Below are 23,770 nucleotides of genomic sequence, written 5' to 3'. Positions count from 1 at the left end.
GGTGATGCTGAGGATACTGGTCCAGGAACCACACTCTGAGAATCAGTGGCCCAGTGACATCCTGCTAAGACTTGGTAGTTTGACTCAGAGGCCCTCTCCTCCATGAAGTGTTTCCTTTAACTCCCCGGAGAGTTAAACCACCTCTTTCCTTGGGTCCTTTCTCTGCCCTGAAATTTTCCTCTAACTTCTTCAACAGTCACAAAGTAGAACATGTCTTGTTTGCAGTTTTGTCCCATTTAACGCACCCAGACCTCTGTCTTAACATTTCTCTATCTTCGATACTTAACCTGGCACGTGGTGAGTGGAAGTGAAAGGTGTTAGTCACTCAGTCGTGCCTGACTTTATAACTCCATGGACTGTAGCCTGTCAGGATCCTCTGTCCATAGGATTCTCCAGGCAAGAATACTGGAGTGGGTAGCCATTCCCTTCTCCAGGGGATCTTCCCAATCCAGGGATCGAACCCAGGTCTCCTGCATTACAGGTGGATTCTTAACTGTCTGAGCCACCTAGGAAGCCCAGAAACATCTAGCCAGTCTCCCCATCAGGGAATCAAACCCTGGCCTCCCACACGACAGAAGGGGATACTCACCACTATACTAATGAGGAGGCACAAGGTAGGTGTTAAATAAATTTTTAGTGCTTGAAAAAAATTTTTTTTTTAGTGCTTGGAATTGAGAGGTCAAAAGAACAAGGAACTCTCTGAAATTCTATCGAGAACCAATTCAATGTGAAAATTGTCACCAAGTGAGCGATGCTGGCTTGCATTCTAATGTCCCATTATTCTTTCAGTGTTGTACGGGAATTAACAGTATTTCACCATTTCATTTTCATTGACTTGAGATCATAGAAAAATCACTGAGGGGCTCCAAAAGCTGGCCTTTGTGGATGATTATTATTCCAACCATAATAGCAACTCTTGCGTCTCTCTTCTAAGAAGAATCAGCTCTCAGTGAAACTATGAAGAAGGCCCACTGTGTAGCAATAAGTGTTGTTTGCCATGCTTCTCTCGCCATGAGTATCTTTTATTTCATCTCTCAAATCAAGTTTCTTATTCAGCGCTCCTCACTGCACCACGCAATCCCTGAAAGCCTAGGTGGCCCTTATTCATCACTGTATTCCTATGGCGCCTGGCACAGTGCCTGGCACACAGGAGGGGACCAGATAAGGTTTTCAGAATTGAAAGGAAATCTGCATGCAATTTAACTCGAGTTCGCTTCTCCACCTTTGTAGCTGACATCATTAGTGTCTCGAATGCTAAAACTCTCATTCCCAGCAGCTTCCTGCTGGAACAGGCCGGAGAATGGGCACTGTCCAGGGGAGGGATCTTTTCTTTGGCCCTTCAGCCCTTCAGGCTTGAAAGCCATCCCTCCCACCTTAAATTCCACACAGCGGAATCCTGTGCACAATTCAAGGTTAACTGCCAATGTTTCTCTCCTGCGCATCCTTTTCTAATTCCTTCAGTCAGGAATTTTTCCTTCATTTCCAATCCCAAGGCACTCTGTGTACACAACTTCAATTATTCTGCAAATACCCCATATCCATAAAGCCACGGGACCTACCATACTAAACAAGATTTTAGATATTCATTTAAATCTTCCTCAAGTCCCGTGACAAAGGGGTTAATGCAAATTCTCAATACCAAGACCTTATTGATTTTAAGATGCACCATAGATTAGATGAAGCCTTTCAGCAAAAGAAAGAGAAAGAATTAAAAAGAGAATAGGAATACACTATACTATGCCACAATAACAACAAACATGAGACCTAATGCCTCTAGAGAGTTCACCATGTGCCAAACTCAGTCTTTACAAGGATGGTGAATGCAAGATTCTTGCTCCTTGGAAGGAAAGCTATGACAACCTTAGACAGTGTATTAAAAATCAGAGACATCACTTTGCCAACAAAGGTCCATATAATCAAAGCTATGGCTTTCCCAGAAGTCATGTACAGATGTGAGAGTTGGACCATAAAGAAGGCTGAGTGCTGAAGAATTGATGCTTTCGAACTGTGGTGTTGGAGCAGACTCTTTAGAGTCCCTTGGACAGCAAGGAGATCAAAGCAGCCAGTCCTAAAGGAAATAACCCTGAATGTTCTTTGGAAGGACTGATGTTGAAGGTGAGACTCCAATACTCTGGTGGCCATCTGATGCAAAGAGCCAACTCACTGGAAAAGATCCTGATGCTGGGAAAGATTGAGGGCAGGAGAAAAGGGGGATGACAGAGGATGAGATGGTTGGATGGCATCACTGACTCAATGGACATGGGTTTGAGCAAACTCAGGGAGGTGGTGAGGGACAGAGAAGCCTGGCATGCTGCTGTCCATGGGGTTCGCAAAGAGTCAGACACAGCTGAGCAACTGAACAACAACATGCCTTTAAATCCTCACCACTCTCTTATCCAGCACAGATCGTCTTCTATCTGTGTTATCCACAGGGCCACCAGAGCTTCGGATAAGCTCTTGCAGCAAGCAAGTAGTAGACCTGGGACTGGAACTCAGGCAGTTCAATTGGGCTCTACAGTCTATGCTTTTTGAAGAATGAACTACCTTACATAACAGGCTTTATGTTTAATCAAAATATGCCATACATAGAGAAAAATGTGCAAATTATATCTATACAGAGAGATGAAATTTTATAGAATGAAAACACCCATATAACCACCACCCAGATCAACAGATCAAATATAACTGGCATACTTTCCTTAAATCACTATGCCCTCCATCACCCCAAGGTAATCCCTATTTTATTTCTAATATCATAGTTTAGTCTTTACTGTTTTTGATCTTTACTTAACCATACATATTCATTTGTGTCTGGCTTCTGTAATTCAGCCTTATATTTGTGAAATTCATCAGTGGTGATGTGTGTAAGGGTTGTATTCCTTAATATTCACCATTAATAATATTGTATTGTTTTATCTATTTTTGTTGTTGTTGCTATTGACAGGCATCTGCATTTTCCCCCTAGCATTTGGCAGTACAAATGAATACTACTATTACTATTCTTGAATGTATTATTTGTGGTCTTCTCAGATGATTCTAGTGGTAAAGAACCAGCCTGCCAATGCAGGAGACATAAAGGACATGGGTTCTATGCCTGGATTGGGAAGATCCCTGGGAGGAGGTCATGGCAACCCACTCCAGCATTCTTGCCTGGGGAATCCCATGGACAGAGGAGCCTGGAGGGCTACAGTCCACAGGATCGCAAAGAGCCAGACAGAACTGAAGCACCATAGCACATGCATACACACACACACACACACACACACACACACACACACACACACACATCTATAGGATAAGTAGATGCTCAGCTTTAATAGATACAGCCCTGTAGATTTACATGGTGGTCACACTAACTTACATCCCCAGTATAAAGGTATGGGAGTTCCAGTTTTTCTATATCCTTACCAACATTTGTCATCATCAATTTTTTTTGCATTTAGACACCCAGATGAGTTGAGCCTGTACTTTTTGAGTCTAACTTGCTCTGTCTCTCCTAGTGTGAGATTCCATAAATTCATGTCTGTCCATAAATTCATATCTGTCCATAAATTCCATAAATTCATATAAATTCAACTCTGTCATGGATTTAAAACCAAAACAAAACAAAAATCAAATAGGAAAGCAGCTTTAAATTTTCCCTCCCAATCCTATCCAAATGCTTATCTTGTCCTTCCTCGCTCTGCTTTTTTCCTTTAATCTCACAGTTGTGATTCTGTGGCATATTATTGGCTATCTATAATTATGATCTATTATTTATTAATTTCTAACATAGCATATGACTGAAACTTATTAATTCTTTAAACGCCTATGATATGCTTGCTTGGGCAATGTCGTGTCAAACAAGGTTTATTAGTGAAGCTTGGAAAACTCAACCTACAGAGCACAGATTCTTTTAAGTGGTGCTGATTACAATCTTTCATCCACCCTTGCAATGAAACTGATGGCACGTGAGAAGAAAGATGAAGGTAAGACTTAAAAGGCTGTCTGCAATTGCAAGCCACCCAGACAAAGACATGTGGGCACCCCAAACAAGATAATAATTTAGTGACCTAAACAAACCAACATTCTTCAAATGTTTGAAGTGTATTTTGAACATTCTTCAAAGGCTTGAGAAGGAGGACCCAAAACTGCAAAACAGTATCCTTTCTCCCATCTGAACAATTCTGATCTGGTCCCAACTTGATGAAGTCACACCCTCCGTGTAACCAGGCACAGGGTTCTTAGCAGTTCAGAAACACCTAATTGCTATCGGTTCATGCCCTTTGAAGGTCTCACCCCCTGCAACTTACTACAGTATTCCTTTCAATTACATATAAAATTTTCCCTGAAATAAATTCTAGTCTATACTTTTCTCAATTTTGTTTTAGTATTTCCAAATATGTTTTAAAGTCCTTGGAAGTTGATATTCTGGTCCTCTCCATGTCTGGCTTGCTGTTGAATGTAATAATTCAAATTGAAGGAGAAAAGGCAACTAAATTATCCTACAGACCATGGTCACTCTCAGCAGTATGACACAGCATGCAAACTTCCTGACTCTGCCTTCCCCACCACAACCAGTTTCTACTTGAACTCTGTTGTCAGAAGAATTGAATGCATCTAAAATCGATTAGCATCAGTTAGAACTGAACATGGAACAACAGACTGGTTCCCAATAGGAAAAGGAGTACGTCAAGGCTGTATATTGTCACCCTGCTTATTTAACATATATGCAGAGTACATCATGAGAAATGCTGGGCTGGATGAAGCACAAGATGGAATCAAGCTTGCCGGGAGAAATATCGATAACCTCAGATATGCAGATGACACCAACCTTATGGCAGCAAGTGAAGAGGAACTAAAAAGCCTCTTGATGAAAGTGAAAGAGGAGAGCGAAAAAGTTGGCTTAAAGCTTAACATTCAGAAAACTAAGATCGTGGCATCTGGTCCCATCACCTCATGGGAAATACATGGGGAAACAGTGTCAGACTTTATTTTGGGGGACCCCAAAATCACTGCAGATGGTGACTGCAGCCATGAAATTAAAAGATGCTTACTCCTTGGAAGGAAAGTTATTACCAACCTAGATAGCATATTAAAAAGCAGAGACATTACTTTGTCAACAAAGGTCCGTCTGGTCAAGGCTATGGTTTTTCCAGTGGTCATGTATGGATGTGAGAGTTGGACTGTGAAGAAAGCTGAGTGCCGAAAAATTGATGCTTTTGAACTATGGTGTTGGACAAGACTCTTGAGAGTCCCTTGGACCACAAGGAGATCCAACCAGTCCATCCTAAAGGAGATCAGTCCTGGGTGTTCACTGGAAGGACTGATGTTGAAGCTGAAGCTCCAATACTTTGGCCACCTGATGTGAAGAGCTGACTCACTGGAAAAGACCCTGACGCTGGGAAAGACTGAGGGCAGAAGGAGAAGGGGATGACAGAGGATAAGATGGTTATATGGCATCATGGACTCAATGGACATGAGTCTGAGGAAACTTGGTGAGATAGTGAAGTACAGGAAAGCCTGGCGTGCTGCAATCCTTGGGCTCATAGAGTCGGACACGACTGAACAAGAACAACAGTTTCAATGAAAGAGTTAAGAACATGGGTTCAGGAGGTGGGGAGATGGTAGGCTGAAGTTTGGCTTCACCACTTCCTAGTGAAGGTATCACCTATACACCTCAGACTTTAAATTTGTAAAATAAAAATAATAATAGCATCATTTTGGGGGCTGATGTAGGAATATAATGAGATAATGCTAGTAAAGTGTTTAGGAATGATCAGTGGAGATGAGTTATTATTATTACTATATACTGTGAGATAGGCACTATTACTATCCTCATTTTGCAAAGAGATGGAAAGTTAGCAAGCTGAATTTGACCAGGGTCATATAGCTCATCCATGGTAGAGAAGGGATTCCAAGTCAGACTTGGTCAGCTCCAGAATGAGTGTTGAACCATCAGCCAGTCCGACATCTATAGCTTCAGTGAAGCTACAAATTCAATGTCAACAGTACAGAACTCTGAGGAAGTCTGGTAGAGACCTTTCAGTTGATTTGAGACAAGGTCACAAGGCCTTTTCAAGAAGAATCCTTCAACCAGATGCTCTTTTCTCCATTTTTAAAATATGTAATACTGAGTAACCTTGGCACTGAAGGTTTACTGAAGACCTACTCATGCTTTACTGAAGTTACCCTGACCTCAACTCTAACAAAAATGGAAACCATGATAATTTGCCATGAATCAATTTGTATGTACATGAAACCATCTTAGTTTTTAGTAATTATCACTTCATTTTCTAAGTGTTATCCCTTTAATTTTCTATCTTAAAAATTACTTCTTTGGAGAAACACCAATAAAAAATGATGTTGTGTCCATCCCTTCATGAAAGGCTGAGAAGGTGAGTCTCCCTATGAAGATGCCATAGACATCGATAGCATCTTAACTGAAAAGACAGCTGTGCAATGGTAGAATAACAACCACTGAAGTACGGGGCTGTGCCTCCACATTCCAGCTCAGGAGCTCATAGACTGTGTACAAACCAGTTCCAAAAGCAAAGTCAGAGTCCATTTTTTGCAACATTTAAATGCTAGAATTCTTCAACTAATCAAATCAGGAGGTGGGGGGTGGGGATTAAAACCTGCACTAGAAAGCTCCAGAATAGTGCTAGATTCAAATCTAAGATCACCTGTATAATTAAATCAATAAACATTTAGTAGATGTCCAATATGGACTGGGAATTAAAAAGCTAAATAAGTTATTTTCTTTGACCTTGAGGGATTCACTACATAATAGCACAGAATGATATGTAAGCAACTAATTAGAACACAGTAGAGTAAGTCTATAATGAAATTAACTACAAGGTACAAAATGTGGAAAGAAAGATGTAGTCTCCATCATTTCATGAGTAAAGAGCAAATTCATTTGACCTGGACATTTCTATCCTATTGATTAGCCCAAAGTCTGTTTCTAGCGTCAGAGTCAAAAGAGAAAGCAGTTAATCTTCCAATATTTTACCTTCACGACTTTTCAATACACTATTAAGTAACGGTCTTTCATAAGAGAAGACCATTAAAGATCCCAGAATGAGCTAGATAATGTGTTAACCTCTTTCATGTTTTATATAAGCCCCAAAGGAAAGTAATAATGTTGAAATACAAAGGCACCAATGCCCACCATGGAGGTCAATTTCGGGAGTGCAGAGCATGGCATACTGGATATGTTTCTTATATACGAACTGGGCAGCTGCCTGCTTTAACAACATGAAGAGCACTTTTCCACAGGAGTTCTGAGATCCTGAAAGAGAGGGCCTCCCAGGGCTCTAAGAAGCCCGTGGTATGGGTGCTGGAGATGACTTCCCTACCTGACATCTGCAGGGTCTTCCGTGACGAGCACGTCAGTCTTGCAGCTGGCCAGTGGGTTGATGGACAGCTCCACAGGTGGGACCACGAAGCTTTTGCTGACAGGAAGCCAGAGTCCTTGGCCCAAGCTGAAAGTAGACCTGCAATGTAAGAGTTTCCATTGGGGGACTCCCTGGGAAGCAGAGAAAAAAAACAGGAAAAGGGGGCCCCTCCTCCCATTCCTTCTAGAACCTTCTATAACTTCCCCACCCAACTGAGTCGCCTGCATGCTTCAAGGCTTGATGTTGGCCAACTTCACCCAGACATGGATGGTCATTTTCTCCGTTAATCATTTAGCTCATGCATTACTCTATGTTGCTAGTCATGTTTTCCTGAGTTTAGGTCCCAATTCCTAATTAGCAGTGGGCTTTGTGAAGATAGGGACTATTTCAGCTCTGCTTTCCCAAGCAGGCCTGATAGCCAGCAGAAGGACCTAAAGTGACTGCTAAGCTGGCAGGGGCAGTCTGCACAAAGGTGAAGAGTATGGACTCTGAATCAATTTCAACCAAAATTTGATTCCCAGTTCTGCCACTTAATTTGCTGTATGTCTTCATCAGTTTAAGTATTGAAGTTTTCACACAAGATTTCATGGTAGCAGCAGGAAGAGATTCTATGGCTAGAGAATATTTTTAAACCACTGGACTAGATAATCAGTAATGTCTCCTCCAGTTCAAGCAACTGAATCTATTAAGTCTAGATGCCAGACGAATGGAAATCAGATTCCCATAGCAACCTGGACCATTGCATCCGAGAAATGCACAGGTTCAATTAACTAAGGATGTATAACCACACCTCCCCATGAGACGGTTCTCCAAGCCCCCGTATCATACCCCAACAGAACTGTCAACTCACCTGAGAATCTTTTCAGGGGCTTGCTCCCCTGTCACCAGATCGTAGCCCCTCTCCAGTGTCGTGTATGGCCAGGGACTGTGGGAAAAAATTGAGAAAGGGAAAGAAAAAGAGATAAGAGATGGTATTAGTTAGAAGCAGATGCGATTCATATGGGGACACTGCTGAAGAACAGCTACAAATTATCGAATTTTGCAGAGGTAATCACTGGGTAAGTCTATTTACATTATACCAGTCTCTGTTTCACGGAAGGACTCAGCATTTCAAAGTCCTCTTTGTCCCTTTTGGAGTTTTTGTATAAAACATGTGATTCTTCTTCTTCATGAGTCCACTCAAGAGAGAGAGTGTTCTTTGATTACTTATGGTTTGGGAGGGTGAGCTACACTTAGCATTTGTTCTCTAGAAGATTCGCCATCGGGCAGGTACCTCTAATACTAAAATGGGATTCAGTGGGAAATAGGATTCACTTTCCCAGGAACACACCATTGCAAAGGAAGTGTCCTCTATGGGGAGCAGCCGGGGGCCCCACTGTCCTTGTCTTGCCTGACGCCCTTCGCTACTCACCCTTCACTCTGCCCCCAGTCACTGCGCACGCACAGGTGTCTGTGAACCGGGTCAGGGGCGTAGCCTTCGTGACAGCTGCACTCTCCTGTAAGCCAAAAAGGAAAGGAGCTTGTGAAATTCCGCCTGCGCCGAACGGTCTTCTTTCCTGGCGTCCTTGTTTTCTTGGAAAAAAGTGAGCTGCCTCATTTTAGCAAAGGCCGTGGAATGAGAATGTTCTTAGCCCACCTGCCCCTGCAGTTAGCAGAGTTCATTCATTGTTCATGCACTCACTCACTCACTCAGCAAGCCCTGGTCACCCTCCCTGCCGAGCTCTCTGCTCAGCACTGGGGATGCAGAGGTCAAAGGTGCAACCCAGGTGCTGAAGGAGCTCGTGACCTAATGAGACAGACAGTGAGCTGGTGGCTACACACGGACGTCCTGTTTTCAAATATTTAAATTATGATAAAGTACTCTTGTGCTAAAAGTGTAATCAGAAAATTGAATTCTCTCCACCTGAATGAACAATTCACGTTCATTTATAAGGCCCAAATCAAATGCCACCTCTTCCAAATATAATACCTCTGATTTCCTTTTGTGGAAAAATTGTTTCCATCTACCATCTCCAGACTTTATTTTGTTTTGTTGTTGTTGGTCTTATTGGTTTTACTTGCCTCTTTCCCCTCCCCTCATTTTCCTTCTTGTCCCCTTCCCTTCCATCTACCAAACCATCCATCCATCCAATGTATCCATGTGTTGTCATTTTCTGGCCATGCCTTATACGTGGTTGAACATATCCTCACTAGCATCCGAGGCTGCCTTAAGTATAGTTTCTCATTGGCCAAGTACATTCTGGGTGCACATGTCCTGTTTCCTGATGTATCTTCAGAGTTCATTTCTGGAAGAGTCCTGCCCTCCTGCTATTATCGGTCTTGCTTCACTGCTCACTCCTTAAGGTTGGGGGGAAATTTTTGATTCAATCAGTTGTTAGATTTTCCTAAGACGTAGTTGTAGAATGTTCCCAGATGCTTTACCAAAAATAGATTCTATTAAAAAAAGCTTGTGAAATACTGTACCCTTCCTTAGAGTCAGTCAAGTATGACTGCAGTTCTTCAGTTCTACAGTCATTCTGGTTGGCTTGACCCAAGTATTTTCAAATCATGTTTCATGGAAACATCTAGCTTAATGTAGGAGATTCAGACTTTGAAACTTTTAGAGTTTAATGTTCCTTAAGACATTTTATTTTGAAATCTCCTTAATAATTAAAAAAATGAAGACTAAACACTCAGATATTACACGCTAGAACTGAGGACACTGGAGAGCTCTGTCGCATTAAGTCTGGTTGCCAGGTAAATGGATTTTATGCAGTCCTCATTAAAAAAAAATTCTCCTATCATCATTGTTTCATTGAATAGGATCCTGGGACTGAGAGGCGAGGTGCTAACAAGCTCATGCTTTTTACAGCTTCGAGTCTTATGAATCAGTTTTCTCAGCCTTGTGCAATCAAAACAAAACACAGCAGTGAACGCGATGCCAGGGTAACACAGGTTCTAAAACTATCACCCATTAACTCCTTTTTAAAAAATGTTTGTATTCATCAAATAGCCTTATAGTTTCCCCTGATTCATTATCAATGATAGGCATTTGACCTTGCACGAAGTATTCTGAGTGTTACCACTTTCATTTGTTTTATATATTCCAATGCTGCTTAGTCTTTGTATACTCAGCATCAGCAAGTACCTGGCAAACAGCCAGGGCTTAATAAATGTTGGTTAAACTAAAAGGATAGTAAGACTCAATGTGGAGAAAAGAATAGGTCAGAGGCAGTACTCAAAATGTTCAGAACAAGATTGTTGAAAGACAAAGGGAGAAAGAGAAACAGAAAGAGAGAGAGAAGAGAGACAGAGAGATCGATGTACCTTTTGTCTCCTCTGGATACCTAGTAAATAAGAGGCGGCTGCTTGCAGGCAGGGAAGCTCTCTGTAATGCTCCCCTCCAATAACATCCCCAAGGGTCTCCCACTGAATGCCAGTGCTGCAAATACATGCAACCTAATGGATTGACTGTTGCCAGAGGTAAGGAAAACGGAGGGAATGAGCGGAGATCCTTGAGATTTGGATCAGAATAATCGACCCGAGGGGGCGGGGTAGGAGTCACTAATGATGTGTTAAAATGCAACAGTCCCTTCATGAAATATTCACCACTTTAAGCATGTCTAATATTAAAGATTAAAAGTCCTGGGATTTGTCCTCGAGACTCCCAGGCCTGATTTATGATCTGCCACAAGCCACAGGCTTTGTGATTCATAACAGGAGAGGTAAAGTGGTTACCTCTGGCACAGGGACGGGAAGTTGGGCAGGGGTGAGCCAGGAGCTTGGTGGGGCAGGGTGCTCTTCTCCGTGGAAGGGCTGAGGTTCCTGTCTCTCCTATCAGTGACTCGGGGCAGGGTGCAGGTCATTTGTTCTTCCCGTCTCTCGTTTTGGGAATATTAGTGAGAATGAGAAATCTATACAGAAAAAAAGGGCACTGCTATGTTTTTCTCTTTCTCTCGTGTGTGCTTACTAGGCAAGTTTCTCCTGCCTTGGAATGGATCATTAATTACTGCCGCTCGTTATATAACAAATGTGTATTTTGCAAATGAGAAGTATCCACCCTGGAGGCTGCCTGGAGAACAGGAAGTGAGGGAGGGGGAAAAGCAGGAGTACTGGAGACACACAGGCCCGGGTTCCAATCCTCACTTTCTCTCTCCCCGGATGTATGGTCTTGGGGAAGCGGTCGCGTCACCATCTGGGTCTCAGCTGTCTCAACGACACAGTGAGAATGCAAGTTCAGCCGATCGCTCAGAGCTGATGCAAGTGGAAACTGAAGGAGGGGCGTGTGCAACTCATGGCTCAGGCAGACGCGAGTAGATGCTCAGTAAATCCATTCCCTCCTCTCTCCCTTCCCAGATGGCAACTAGCTTCTGAGGGATGCTTGCACATTAGCTGTAGGGACACTGGATAGGTACCCTCCTCCATGCTGGGGCTGTTTCCTCATCTGCAACATGGAAGCTTGGAACAGATGTTCATCATTTCTGGGCACCAGAGAGAACCAGTCATTTACACTGCCTTTCCAAATTGCTCACCTCTAGCTTTCTGGAAACTCCTTGTTTTAACCTTAACTTTGATCACTCTTAGCAGCTGGGCTGTGTGTCTCTGGCAGGACTGCCCTCAATGCCATGGCTATTGGCTTTATTGACCCCCCACTTCCCATTTTGCTGGCTCAGCGAACTCTCCACTATTCACAACTAAGCATTACCTTCTTGCCAGATGCAAGTCTCTGGCAGCACAACTTGAGGGTTAACCCCTTCCCTGGGTGAGTCCCATCCTCAATCCTGCCTTTGTATCCAGGGTGGCCAGACTGCTGAAAGTCAGCTCTCCAGGGACACACGCTGACTTGCTTTTCCTGTATTGACTGTGAGTGTCGGGGCTCCCTGACTCCTGTCCCTACAGCAGGTGCTCCTTGGAAGAAGGGATGGCTGCCATCCTGCTCACCACTGCACCCAGCACCTGCTGCCCTGCCCAGCACATTAACAAATCCAGGGTGCACTTCACCATGGAGATCCCAGGTGGCTCAGTAGTAAAGGGTCCACCTGCCAAGCAGGAGACGTGGGTTCAATCCTTGGATTGGGAAGACCCCCTGGAGAAGGAAATGGCAACCCACTCCAGCATTCCTGCCTGGGAAATCTCATGGAAAGAGGAGCCTGGCAGACTACAGCCCACGGGGTCACAAAGAGCAGGATGCAACTTAGCGACTAAACAACAACAAATACTTCACAATAGTAATGCCTATGTCAAAGGGATAGGGACATTTTTTGCCCGTTTCTCCCACTAAACTAGGAGTCTGTTGATTGCAAGAACCTTTTCTTAATCACCTCCATATCCTAGTAGTTATATCATGTCTGATGAAGGGTTGGAGACTCACTTGCTGAATGGATGAATGAATGACTGGATGAATGAGTGAATGTATAAATATACTGCAATTATCATGAACTCAGGCTAAATTACTTTAGAATAATGATTTTGCTGAAGACTAGAAGACTTTCTTACATCCATGACAGGTATTTCTCAAGGAAATGGAAAGGGTAAACATGAAAGTTGATGAAATGGCTAAAATAGAATTTCTGTTTCACGTCAGAGCAGAAGAGGCTCATACAGCTCCTCTAGTTCAATCTTCCCAGTTTCACCTTTCAGATGGGGAAACTCTGGGCTCAGAGTGTGAAGACATTTAGCCAAATAAATGGACTAGCCTCTTAACCAGGCAAGATTAGCACCCAGGACTCTTGGCTATTACCCCAGCATCCTTTCCACTACACTGGTACACTCAATACTTTAATATATCCAGTAACATTCTCCTGATTTTTTTATCCTTTATATGCCTTTGACATTTCTGAGTTTCCTATAATGAGACTGTATTACATTTTAAAAAGAAAATAGTTTTTTAATGTAATGATTTAAAGTATCCTTAACACATTAAAAATATGCATTTACAAGTGACTGATAATGCAGACCTTAGAAAGGTTTAATCTCTTCATTAAAGTGGTTCCCATAAGGGAATTTGATTAAGTGTATTTTCATAGCACTCATTAGTGTGGGTGTGTATAGGCAAGTGCACACGTGCCCAGTCGTGTTCAACTCTCTGCAACCCCATAGACTGTAGCCCACCAGGCTCTCTGTCCATAGAATTTTCCAGGTAAGAATACTGGAGCAGGTTGCCATTTCTTTCTTTAGGTGATCTTTTTGACCCAGGGATTGAACCCGCGTTTCCTGCATCTCCTGCCTCAGCAGGTGGGTTCTTTTACCAGTTTCTGAGCCACCTAGTAACTAGCAACTGTGTGCTAGTTACCAGGACTCTTTATTATGGGTCTTGTATTCCCATCTCTTTAAGAATTTTCCATAGTTGGTTGTGACCCACACAAAGACTTTGGCATAGTCAAATAAAGCAGAAGCAGATGCTTTTCTGGAACTCTCTAGCTTTTTCTTATGATCCAACAGATGTTGGCAATTTGATCTCTGGTAAGAAAGGTTAAAAAAAACAACCAGGTCATTACTTATAGAAGCAAATGTAGGTTTGAGGTACATCAGGTAGCTTCTGTTACACTGCCGCTGTGTAACAAAACCCACAGAATTTTATTGTCAGTAACTCTAAGCAGGCTTCTGCTTTGTTTCACCTTTGGGTCGACTGATCCAGCCAGGACTCAGCTGCACTTGGCTCCACGTTCACGTGCTTCCACTCTGCTCTATCTGACCCTCATCCTCTAGGGACCAACCGCTACTTGGAATGTGGTTTTCCCACGGCAAAAGGCAGGGATGTAAGAGAGCAAGGCCGGCCATAGCACCTTCCAAACTTATTTCAAATCATTTCAAACTTCATTTCATATCATATCTGCTACCAACCCACTGGCCAGAGAAACTCTTGAGTCAAGCCTGAAGACAGGGTAGAGAAGAAATCTCACTTTTTCTCACTATCAAGCATGCCAAGGATGTAAATGTGTAATAGTACTCTAGAGAGATGAGGACTTGACAATAATTCAGTCTACCATGGGAAAAAGGTTCCTGCAGCACCCCCTGATCTTCCATGTCTGTGCCCTGCTCCACACTCTCTTAAACCATGTCCTCTTAGAGAGCCATCACATGGCTTGGGAAGGAGTCAGAGAGATCCTAGCCTTGACTGTTTGCTTCTCTGTTCACAAGCTTGGCCAGCTTAGTCACCCTCTCCGAGCCTCAGCTTCATGTCATTTAAAGAAGTCAAATAGTATTTTCCTCCCAGTGTTGTCATGGATGTCATAAGATGCTACAGAAAAACCCGACTGAACTTTGTGGCCAACCCTACACTTGTGTAAGACTGGTCCATAGTAGATGCTCAATTAACAGAAGGTCTGCTGCATCCCTGAAGCTTATCCCTACTACCTAGAAATCAACCCAATAACCCTTCATCACATGGGTAATATAATTCAATGCAATCACTATATAAAGTATCTACTTTTGAACAGGGGATATTTGGAAGGCTAATTCTTAACCTTTAGTTTTCTTGGAATTTTGGAAATCATCAAGGTGCCACGGATGATTCTGGAAATCATCAGTGCAGGTAGTTTGAAGGTGCTTCCACTTCCCTAACCTGTGTTTTCTCACTCATGAGAATCGTCAAATTAAAAGCAGTACCCCTTGCTCTAGACCTTGTGGTTATGTTTATTGTTGTGATGTTTGTGATTAGAAACTTCATTATGTTCATTGTTGTGACGTTTGTGATTAGAAACTTCATTATTTTCATTGTTGTGATGTTTATGATTAGAAACTTCACAGCAGGAGCTTTGAAGACCTGACTCTACAACCTTGGGCAAGTGACCAGTTGAGTCTGAGCTTCAGTTTCTTGATTTCACAGTGAGGCCAGAGAGCCTTCCTCCCGGTACTAGTCATGAGCGTGGTCCGTGAGATGACACGCGATGACGTATGTCAAGCGTCTTCACCACTCCTAGCACAACGCAGGCCCCAGTCGTGTTATGCTAAGCCCCTGTCTCCCCCACCACGTGCCTGGCCAGGTGACACAGAAGGGCAGACGCCCCAGGTGGCCCAGTCAGAGTCAGAACCGGAAAGGATGCCCTGCACTCTTGTTCTGAGGGCCCAGGGAAATGTCTTTTCAAGCTGCAGTGACAAGCAGGGTGAATGGGAAAATGAACAGCAGCCAGCGTCCCTGGCCTGTGATGATAAGTGATGACTGAGTCGGAAGCAAGTGAAAATGGAATAATAAGGGGATGCTAGGGTGGGAGGAAGGGAGCCAGCCAGCGGGGCGGGATTACGAGGCTTCACACTCATCTGGCACTCTCACGGGTGGGGGCGCAGCTCCTCTGAGCTGTGGGGTCTGAAGAGGGTGGCACCCTCTGGCTGATGCCCTCATCAGCGCCTGCGTCCTGCAGTAGAAGGGGCCATAGACGAGGGCAACGTGTTTTTCAGGGAACATGGGGAACAGCTTGGAGATTATTTCATCCAAGCTGCCCCAAACACACAGATAAAATAAAGTGAGGTTTCTTTGGCTTTGCAAAGGGCACACCTTGCAATTTAGACCATTGTTCACCTAGAAAGCATTTATTCTTTCCATTAAAACAAGATGCTAAATTGGCCCCTCCTGTCTAGGAAAAAAGGGGGCTTCCCTGGTGGTTCATCTGTAAAGAATCAGCCTGCAATGCAGGGGCCATTATTGATAGGCATCTGTGTTTTTTTCTTTTTTTCCCCTCAGCTTTTTGGCACTACAAATGAATGCTACTATTACTATCCTTGAATGCATTATTTACGGTAATCTAAATGGTAAAGCATCTGCCTACAATGCAGGAGACCAGGGTTTGATCCCTGGGTCAGGAAGATCCCCTGGAGAAGGAAACTGCAACCCACTCCAGTATTCATGCCTCGAAAATCCCTTGGACTGAGAAGCCTGGTCGGCTACAGTCCATGGGGTTGCAAAGAGTCGGACACAACTGAGTAACTGAACTGAATCCAAACAGCACCTGAGTCCCACTAATTCTACCTCTTTTTTGTCACTTGAACCCATTCCTTCCCACCTGTCCCTGGTGCCGGCCCTGAACATTGCCCACGTGCACACCGAAGAAGCCTTACCACTGGAGACCTACTCTCAGTGTCCGGCTTTCAATCAACCTGAGTGGTGGCCAGTTCCATTTCAGAGAACACCTGCACGCAGGTCTCATCTCAAAAACTCCCCAGGGGCTTCCAGGGGCTTTCACAATAGAGTTCAGACGCCCTGGCAAACTCCGAAGTCCTTCATACCTGGCCCAGCCAGTCTTCCCCCTTACCAATTACTCTCCTCCCTGCCCCATTCCTGTTCTAACTGCCCCTGGGCTTCCTGATAAGAACAGGGCTGTGTGAGACTCATTTGCAGACCAGGGCCTACTCCTTGCAGTGGGTCTGCCCTGATCCTCCTCCTTGAGAAAAGCAGAGCCAGAGAAGTGAGAGAAATGTGCTCAACAGACGAGACACCAGGCCTGAGAGGAAACAGGAGATGAAGGGAAAACCAAGTGGCAAAATAATTATCTAGGGAGGGAATGAGATCATTTGGGCAGTTTTGCATACAAGCGGTGTCTTCAAGGAATGCATTTCACGGTGCTGACCCCTGCGCAAACTTGGGCAGATCACTCCACTTTTCCAGACCTCAGTCTTCCCATCTGTAAAATGAGTAACTCGCTCTCAGAGATCCCCAAATCGCCTTCCAAATCTTGTTCAGACTCCAGGTCTTGATTCTATCGCTAAGGTGCTCTGGTATGATGCCCTGAGGTCAGCATTTCCTGAGGGGCTGGAGCTGCAGGCAGGGTGTGTATGGGAGGCTCAGGGGTTTGGAGAATAGAGGCTTGGGAGTCAGAGAAACACCAATGGAGTGAAATAACAAGACATAATTCAGACCTTTATGAAGTGAGGACTTTAGAAGTTAACTCAGCCAAATGTGCTGCGTGACCTCGGGCAGGTCTCCCCCCTCCCTGGGACTCAGTTTCTCTATCTGTACAGTGAGGAGGTCGGCCTTGATGACATCCTAAGCAACCTTGGGTGGGTATCTCTGATGCCCCCCTTTTCTTTTAAGCTGCTGGAGTGAGACATGCTGGCCTTATTCTTCCCAAAGCATCTGAGACAAACGTGGACGCCTGCATCTCAGCTGCCTTGTTGCCTTTCCTAATTGTGCCTTTGAGATCAAGAAGGAAAAAAAAAACAGAGGCCAAAAGGTGGTGGTGACCCAGGCTGGTGACCGGGGCTGATGGAGATCACAGTCCTTAATCAAGGCTACACAGGGACTAATTGGCTGTTGACTCAGCTCATGTGGGCAGACCCACGTGGGATGGCTGGAGCTCTGAAAGGCCACCAGCCAGGCCGTGCTAGGACCCCCCCACCCCCGCCCCGCAAGGTCTTAGCCATGGTGACTCCTCTCCACTGGCTTCATCCTCTCTCTTCCCAGCCTCCTCCATCCCTGAGCGCCTCCCCGCCCGCCACCCCCCCCCCCAACACAATTATCTACGAATAAGGGTCTGGGGGGAAGCATGTAAGTAAGAGACTCCCTTCAAATTATGGCTGATGGAGGAGGGTGAAAACAATCTAGAAGCCTGGAACAGATACAGACACAGACATCTCCAATAACCAGAAAGAATTTGGTTCTAATTAAGCAGCATGGGATTCCTAACAGGCATGCACAGAGCTAGGCCTGCTGGGTGAGGGGCTGCCATCCACCACTCCTCACCCTCCACCCCAGAGCCTGCATCATCCAAGCTCCTCGGATCAGCCTGGAGTGGGTTGGAGGGGTGGGAGGGTCAAGGGTCATAGCCCCAGGAAAGGGAAGGAGCAGCAATCTGGAATCAAAGCAACCTGCGGCTGAAGCTTCGGTCTCCTGCTCACGGACTGAGTGGCCTGGATATTTCAGCACACTTCTCTGTGCCTCTGTTTCTTTATCAGAAGATGGACGCCTTAAGCCCAGCTTCAAAAATTGTCACAAGGGTCGGAGGGAACATTTTAAAAACAAGGACCACACCACCAGCCATGACCGCAGCATTCAGCGTGTGAAGTTGTTACCAGCATCACGACCATTCCTGCCAGCACTGCCGTCCCCCCGATGCTGCTGTCCAGGCTGGACTCCCCCAGGCTGTGTTCTCTCCCTGGCCTGGTGCCCTTGGCACCTCGAGGCTGCAACTCTTCTCCTGGGCTGACTGCTGGGCTTGATCCGCTCTTTCTCCTCCTGCGTGGTCTTCGTTCAACACTGGTACAGACTGTACTTCTTCAGACCATCCTTCCTTCTTTGTACAATCCCTCTGTGCCTAGCATGGGTGGGATCGTGCACAGAGAGGAATCCATCTGAGTCTCTGACTCCACACAGTGACTCTTGAATGGGGATACTGAGAATAAAATATATTACCATGAGGTGTGTTTCAGGCTGGAGAGGGGAGTGTGTGCAAAGAGCTACTGGACCCAGAAGAAGGAGCTTCAAATCTGCCCCTAGGCCAGAGGCTCACCAGGCAAGAGGAGGGCGATAATAATAGGGAACCCTGAGATTCATAACTCCCAGGTAGTGTTGGAATTTCTCTATTTAGATTCACTCATGTGACCCTCACAAGCCCTTAAAGTAGGTTCTATTTTCAAACCCACCTTACAGATGAGACTGAGGCCCAGAGGGCATAAGTAACTTGCTCACCTAGAGTCACAGGGCAAAGAGGATTGGAATCTAGGGGGCCTGGTTCCAGAGACTCTGCGGCTGCCCCGGGCTGCACTGCCTCTCTCTAAAAGGGAAGGAAGAGTTTCCCACAGAGGAAAGGATGGGTGTGGAGGCAGGTCAGAGAGTAAATAGGCCATCACAGCCATTTTGTCTCTCTGGACCAGCAGGGACACTGGATCAGCTGGATCAGGCAGTGGGAAATCGCATCCTCGTTCTACAGGTGTGGGGAAACAGCCCCTGGACACCTCGGCATCCTCTCTCATAAACAGCCGTTCCCCAGTGATGAATCCAAGAGTACTGCGTGGGGAGCGGCGGTTTAAAGCAGAGAAGACAAGAACTGGAGTCGGAACAGGCTTCAAACTCTGCATTCGTCCCCTAGTGGCTCTGTGGCTTTGTATAATTTCTGGTCTCTGGCCAAGACTTGGTTTCCTCAGCCCTCAGTTCAGTTCAGTTCAGTTCAGTCGCTCAGTTGTGTCCGACTCTTTGCGACCCCATGAATCGCAGCACGCCAGGCCTCCCTGTCCATCACAATAGTGACGCTAATCAGGCCTTCTCCTCGCACTGAACAACCCAAGAATGCTTTCCCGGTGTGGGCGCCAGAATCATAACCTGCTGTTGTCATGACTGCTATTAGGACACCGGCTGTTTGAACGTCCTCCCCGGACTGTAACGCTTCTCCTGGGTCCCTGGCTTACAATCTGGGGAAAGACGAGGTTAAAGTAAGTGCATGTGACTCAGTGGCTTCAACTGTGTCCAATTCTTTGCGACCCCACGGACTATAGCCCACCAGGCTCTTCTGTCCTAGGGATTTCCCAGGCAAGGATATTGGAGTGGGTTGCCTTTTCCTACTCCAGGGATCTTTCCAACCCAGGGATCGAGCCCACGTCTCTCGTATCTCTTGCGCTGCAGGTGGATTCTTTACCCTGAGCCACCGGGAGGCCCATATGGCTCTCATCAAGCATGCGTTAATCCATCATTCACAGCACCTGTGAATCGGGTGCTGGTGTCCTGATTTCACAGATGAGGAAACCGAAAGTCTCAGAGGTTACATGAGTGGCTTCCAGATGACACAGCGGGAACACAACAGGGTCTGGATCCGAATCCATTTCTGTGTGACTCTGGAGTCAGGGCTCCCCGCCACCATGCCAGGTAAGATGGAGAAGTTCAACACGACCCTCTATCTCGCTCAAAACAACGTGCCGTGGTGGCTCTCCCTGGCCACCCACCACGCCGTGCTGGGGCTCACAGGTGCAGGGAGAACAGAAGGCTCGGGGGGTAATTTTGCCACGGGACCTTCAGCTCTGTTTCCCCGCCAGTTAATGAGTGGCCTTGCTCAACCCCCTTCGTCTCTCTGAGCCTCATCCTGTCTCCCAGAAGAGGAGGAACATATGCCCCGTCCTCTCCCATTCACAAGGATGCTGTGAAGATAAAATATAGACTCATCCCATTCAGAACACACGGTGATTAATAATGCAGCCGTCCCCCCGCCTGCACAAAACCTGAAACAGCAAAATGAAATATACAAAATAAATTAAGCAGAGGGTAATTACTCATTTTGCAAAAGAGTTCTTCACTCCACAAAAAAAAGATGCATTGATGTTTTTTCCCAAGCATCAGCTATCTTTGTGAGTTTAAAGTCAAATTTCATTTATAGAATTAAAACAAAAAGAGTAGTGAGTTTTCAGGCATGCACAGGGTACAGTGGGCCACACGCATGCATTGTGCCCTCTGCCTGCACCGTCCTCGCCAGACTGAAGGGCAGTCCAGACACTTACAAGCACTGACTTTGGCCTTCTCCTAACCAGAAACTGGGGGAAACGGAGAGAACCAGGGGAGGGCGTATGACATCTGTCCTCTGCTTCAGAGGAGTCCCTTCCTCAAACTTAGCCTTAGCTCCAGGCAGGTGAGAGAGTAAGCTTCCTGGGACACTGGAAGATTGTCCTCTCCAGTTCCTTCCATCTGGAATACCGTACCATTTTATATCATGCGTACAGTCAGCAGGACCCAACTCACATTCGCTCTGCTTCCCTCACTCCTGATGAAATTCACGCACATGTTTCTGCTCTCGCCTCTGCCTCTCCCTGTCTCTCTCCTGTTCTGTGATTCGCTCTTTCCATCCACCTCTGTCTCCGGTTCCCATCCTTCGTGCCTTTGCTGCTGCCTCTGTGTCTCTCTCTGGTTTCCACTTCTCTGTCCTGGCCCCTCTCTCTGTTGCATATCCATCCACTGTTTGTCTGTCTGCTTCTTATCCTCTGTATCACTCTGCACTGAAAAGAACTGAATTTGAGTCAGAGGCCCAAGTGAAATCCCCAGACCCACCTTCATCTCCTCTTCTTCATAATAAGAGATAAAAAGGACGATCTACCTGCTTCAAAGGTTAATGCGAAGATGAAGATGACATAAGACATGGTGTGTAAAGCTGCCTGAAATAAGGAAGACGTTCATATCCTGCTTGTTCCCAATCCCCTCCTTTTCTGCCTCTTTCCCTTGATTTTTCTCATCCTCCTGTTCCCTTATTCCCTTTCCCATCCATCCCACTCCCTCTGCCCGCCTCCCTCGCCAGCACATGAGCCCACAAACCGCTCCTTCCCCTCCTCACCCCCGCCCCAGGCAGCCCTCACTTTCTAGCAACAGCTTAGGTGCAGGAGAGCATCCTTCCCGCTCTTAAGATGCACATCCTTCTACAAAACATGTTTATGCCACATTGACTGGTATCGAGGGAGACTCATGATGAGTCACTAAAATGAAGCAATGTGAGTCCACGTGGCCTGCTCCACTAGGGCGAGGCTTCACTGGCACGCCCATCTGTGGGCGTGCTGAGAACCTGCAGGAGTCTGTTCCCACTGCGCAGGGTGAGGCAGCTGACCTCGCTCGACTCGAGGGGAGCAACTTGAATTCCTGGATATCCTATCTCACGGAAAGTCTTGGTATGTTCGGGATAAAAGCTACACATTTCCCTCACTCCCTGGCAGGTACACACACACACACACACACACCCTCCTCACACACACACACACACACCCTCCACACACACACACACACACACACACACACACACACCCTCCACACACACACACACACACACCCTCCACACACACACACACCCTCCACACATTTCCCTCACTCCCTGGCAGGTACACACACACACACACACACCCTCCTCACACACACACACACACACACACACACACACCCTCCACACATTTCCCTCACTCCCTGGCAGGTATACACACACACCCTCCTCACACACACACACACACACCCTCCACACACACACACACACACATTTCCCTCACTCCCTGGCAGGTACACACACACACACCCTCCACACACACACACACACACACACACACACCGTCCTCACACACACACACCCTCCACACATTTCCCTCACTCCCTGGCAGGTACACACACACACACACACACACACCCTCCTCACACACACACACCCCCTCCACACACACACCCCCTCCACACACACACACACACACACACACACACACACACACACACCCTCCACACATTTCCCTCACTCCCTGGCAGGTACACACACACACACACACACCCTCCACACACACACACACACACCCTCCTCACACACACACACACACACACACACACCCTCCACACACACACACACCCTCCACACACACACACACACCCTCCTCACACACACACACACCCTCCTCACACACACACACACACACACCCTCCACACACACACACACACACCCTCCTCACACACACACACACACACACACACCCTCCACACACACACACACACACCCTCCTCACACACACACCCTCCACACACACACACACACCCTCCTCACACACACACACACACACCCTCCACACACACACACACACACACACACACACACACACACCCTCCTATCCAGAGACCTTAACCACCTACATTGAAATGAAGGCTGCCTTCAGTCAAGAGAGAGGAGAAAGACAGTGTGGTGCAGTGGGCTGGCTCCCTATAGGTGGCATCGAATAACCAGAAAAGACCCTTGCTACTGCTAAATGCAGTGTTTTAAATGGTTTCACGGAGACCCTTTCTACTCTGTCATCACGCCTTCCGTTCCATCATGATTAAGTCTTTTGTGGGTTAAGCAGTGCCAGCACTGAGGGTTCTTTTTGCCCTTGATTCAATAATTCCCATTTATTGAACATGTATATTTGCCATATAATGGTTCAGGTACTTTCTACTGATTATAATTGTCACAATAATGTAGCAAAGGTGAATATCTTTTTGTCTGATGAAAAGGAGCCGGAAATTGAGGCTTGGGGTAAATTAAGCAATTTGCTTAAAACTGTACCAGTTCCGTCTTGAGAGGCAAAGCCAAGATGTTAACCCAGATCTGCCTGATTTCAAAGCCTTCTCTCTCTCAGTTTTGTTCTGACTGCCTCTCTAAACACAAAACTGAGCCCACTCGGAGGGCAGCTTGATTACCAGCAAGAGACGGTGGTGGCAGTGTCTGGCTCACCTCCATCCCTGGGGACTGACTCAATTTTGGGGCTCAGTCGATGTTTGCAGAAGAAAGGCATGAATGGAGGGTATGGAGAGCTCGCCAGGCTCCAGCTGCCCAGCACTGAAGCCCTTCCTTGCATGAATGAATGGATCTATCATGAGCTTGCAAGACGAGCCTGGGAAGAAATGCCAAGAGCCGACATGGTCTGCACACATCGTAAAAGACTCTTGGAGGCGCTCGGTCAAATTGCAGCCGGGGGCCTATTTCCCAAGGATGAAATATTTTGATGG

At 46.0% G+C, this 23,770-nt stretch overlaps 1 protein-coding gene across 4 annotated transcripts in view; it reads right to left on the bottom strand.

Moving 5' to 3' along the window:
- Nucleotides 1-23,770, bottom strand: part of ASTN2 (astrotactin 2) — a 993,079-nt gene that overhangs the window by 515,203 nt on the left and 454,106 nt on the right. For 3 of the 4 annotated variants that reach the window (XM_043927598.1, XM_043927600.1, XM_043927601.1), the window contains 3 exons: nucleotides 8,791-8,875; nucleotides 8,230-8,304; nucleotides 7,341-7,478 (listed from right to left, as the gene is read on the bottom strand). In XM_043927598.1, coding sequence (XP_043783533.1) covers nucleotides 7,341-7,478; nucleotides 8,230-8,304; nucleotides 8,791-8,875 — 298 coding nt within the window. The remainder of the gene's footprint in view (nucleotides 1-7,340; nucleotides 7,479-8,229; nucleotides 8,305-8,790; nucleotides 8,876-23,770) is intronic. The other variant, XM_043927599.1, reaches the window with a different exon arrangement.

Source organism: Cervus elaphus, chromosome 16 (assembly GCF_910594005.1).
Source record: "Cervus elaphus chromosome 16, mCerEla1.1, whole genome shotgun sequence".
Taxonomy (NCBI): Eukaryota; Metazoa; Chordata; class Mammalia; order Artiodactyla; family Cervidae; genus Cervus; species Cervus elaphus.
This window is presented reverse-complemented; position numbering and strand designations above follow the sequence as displayed.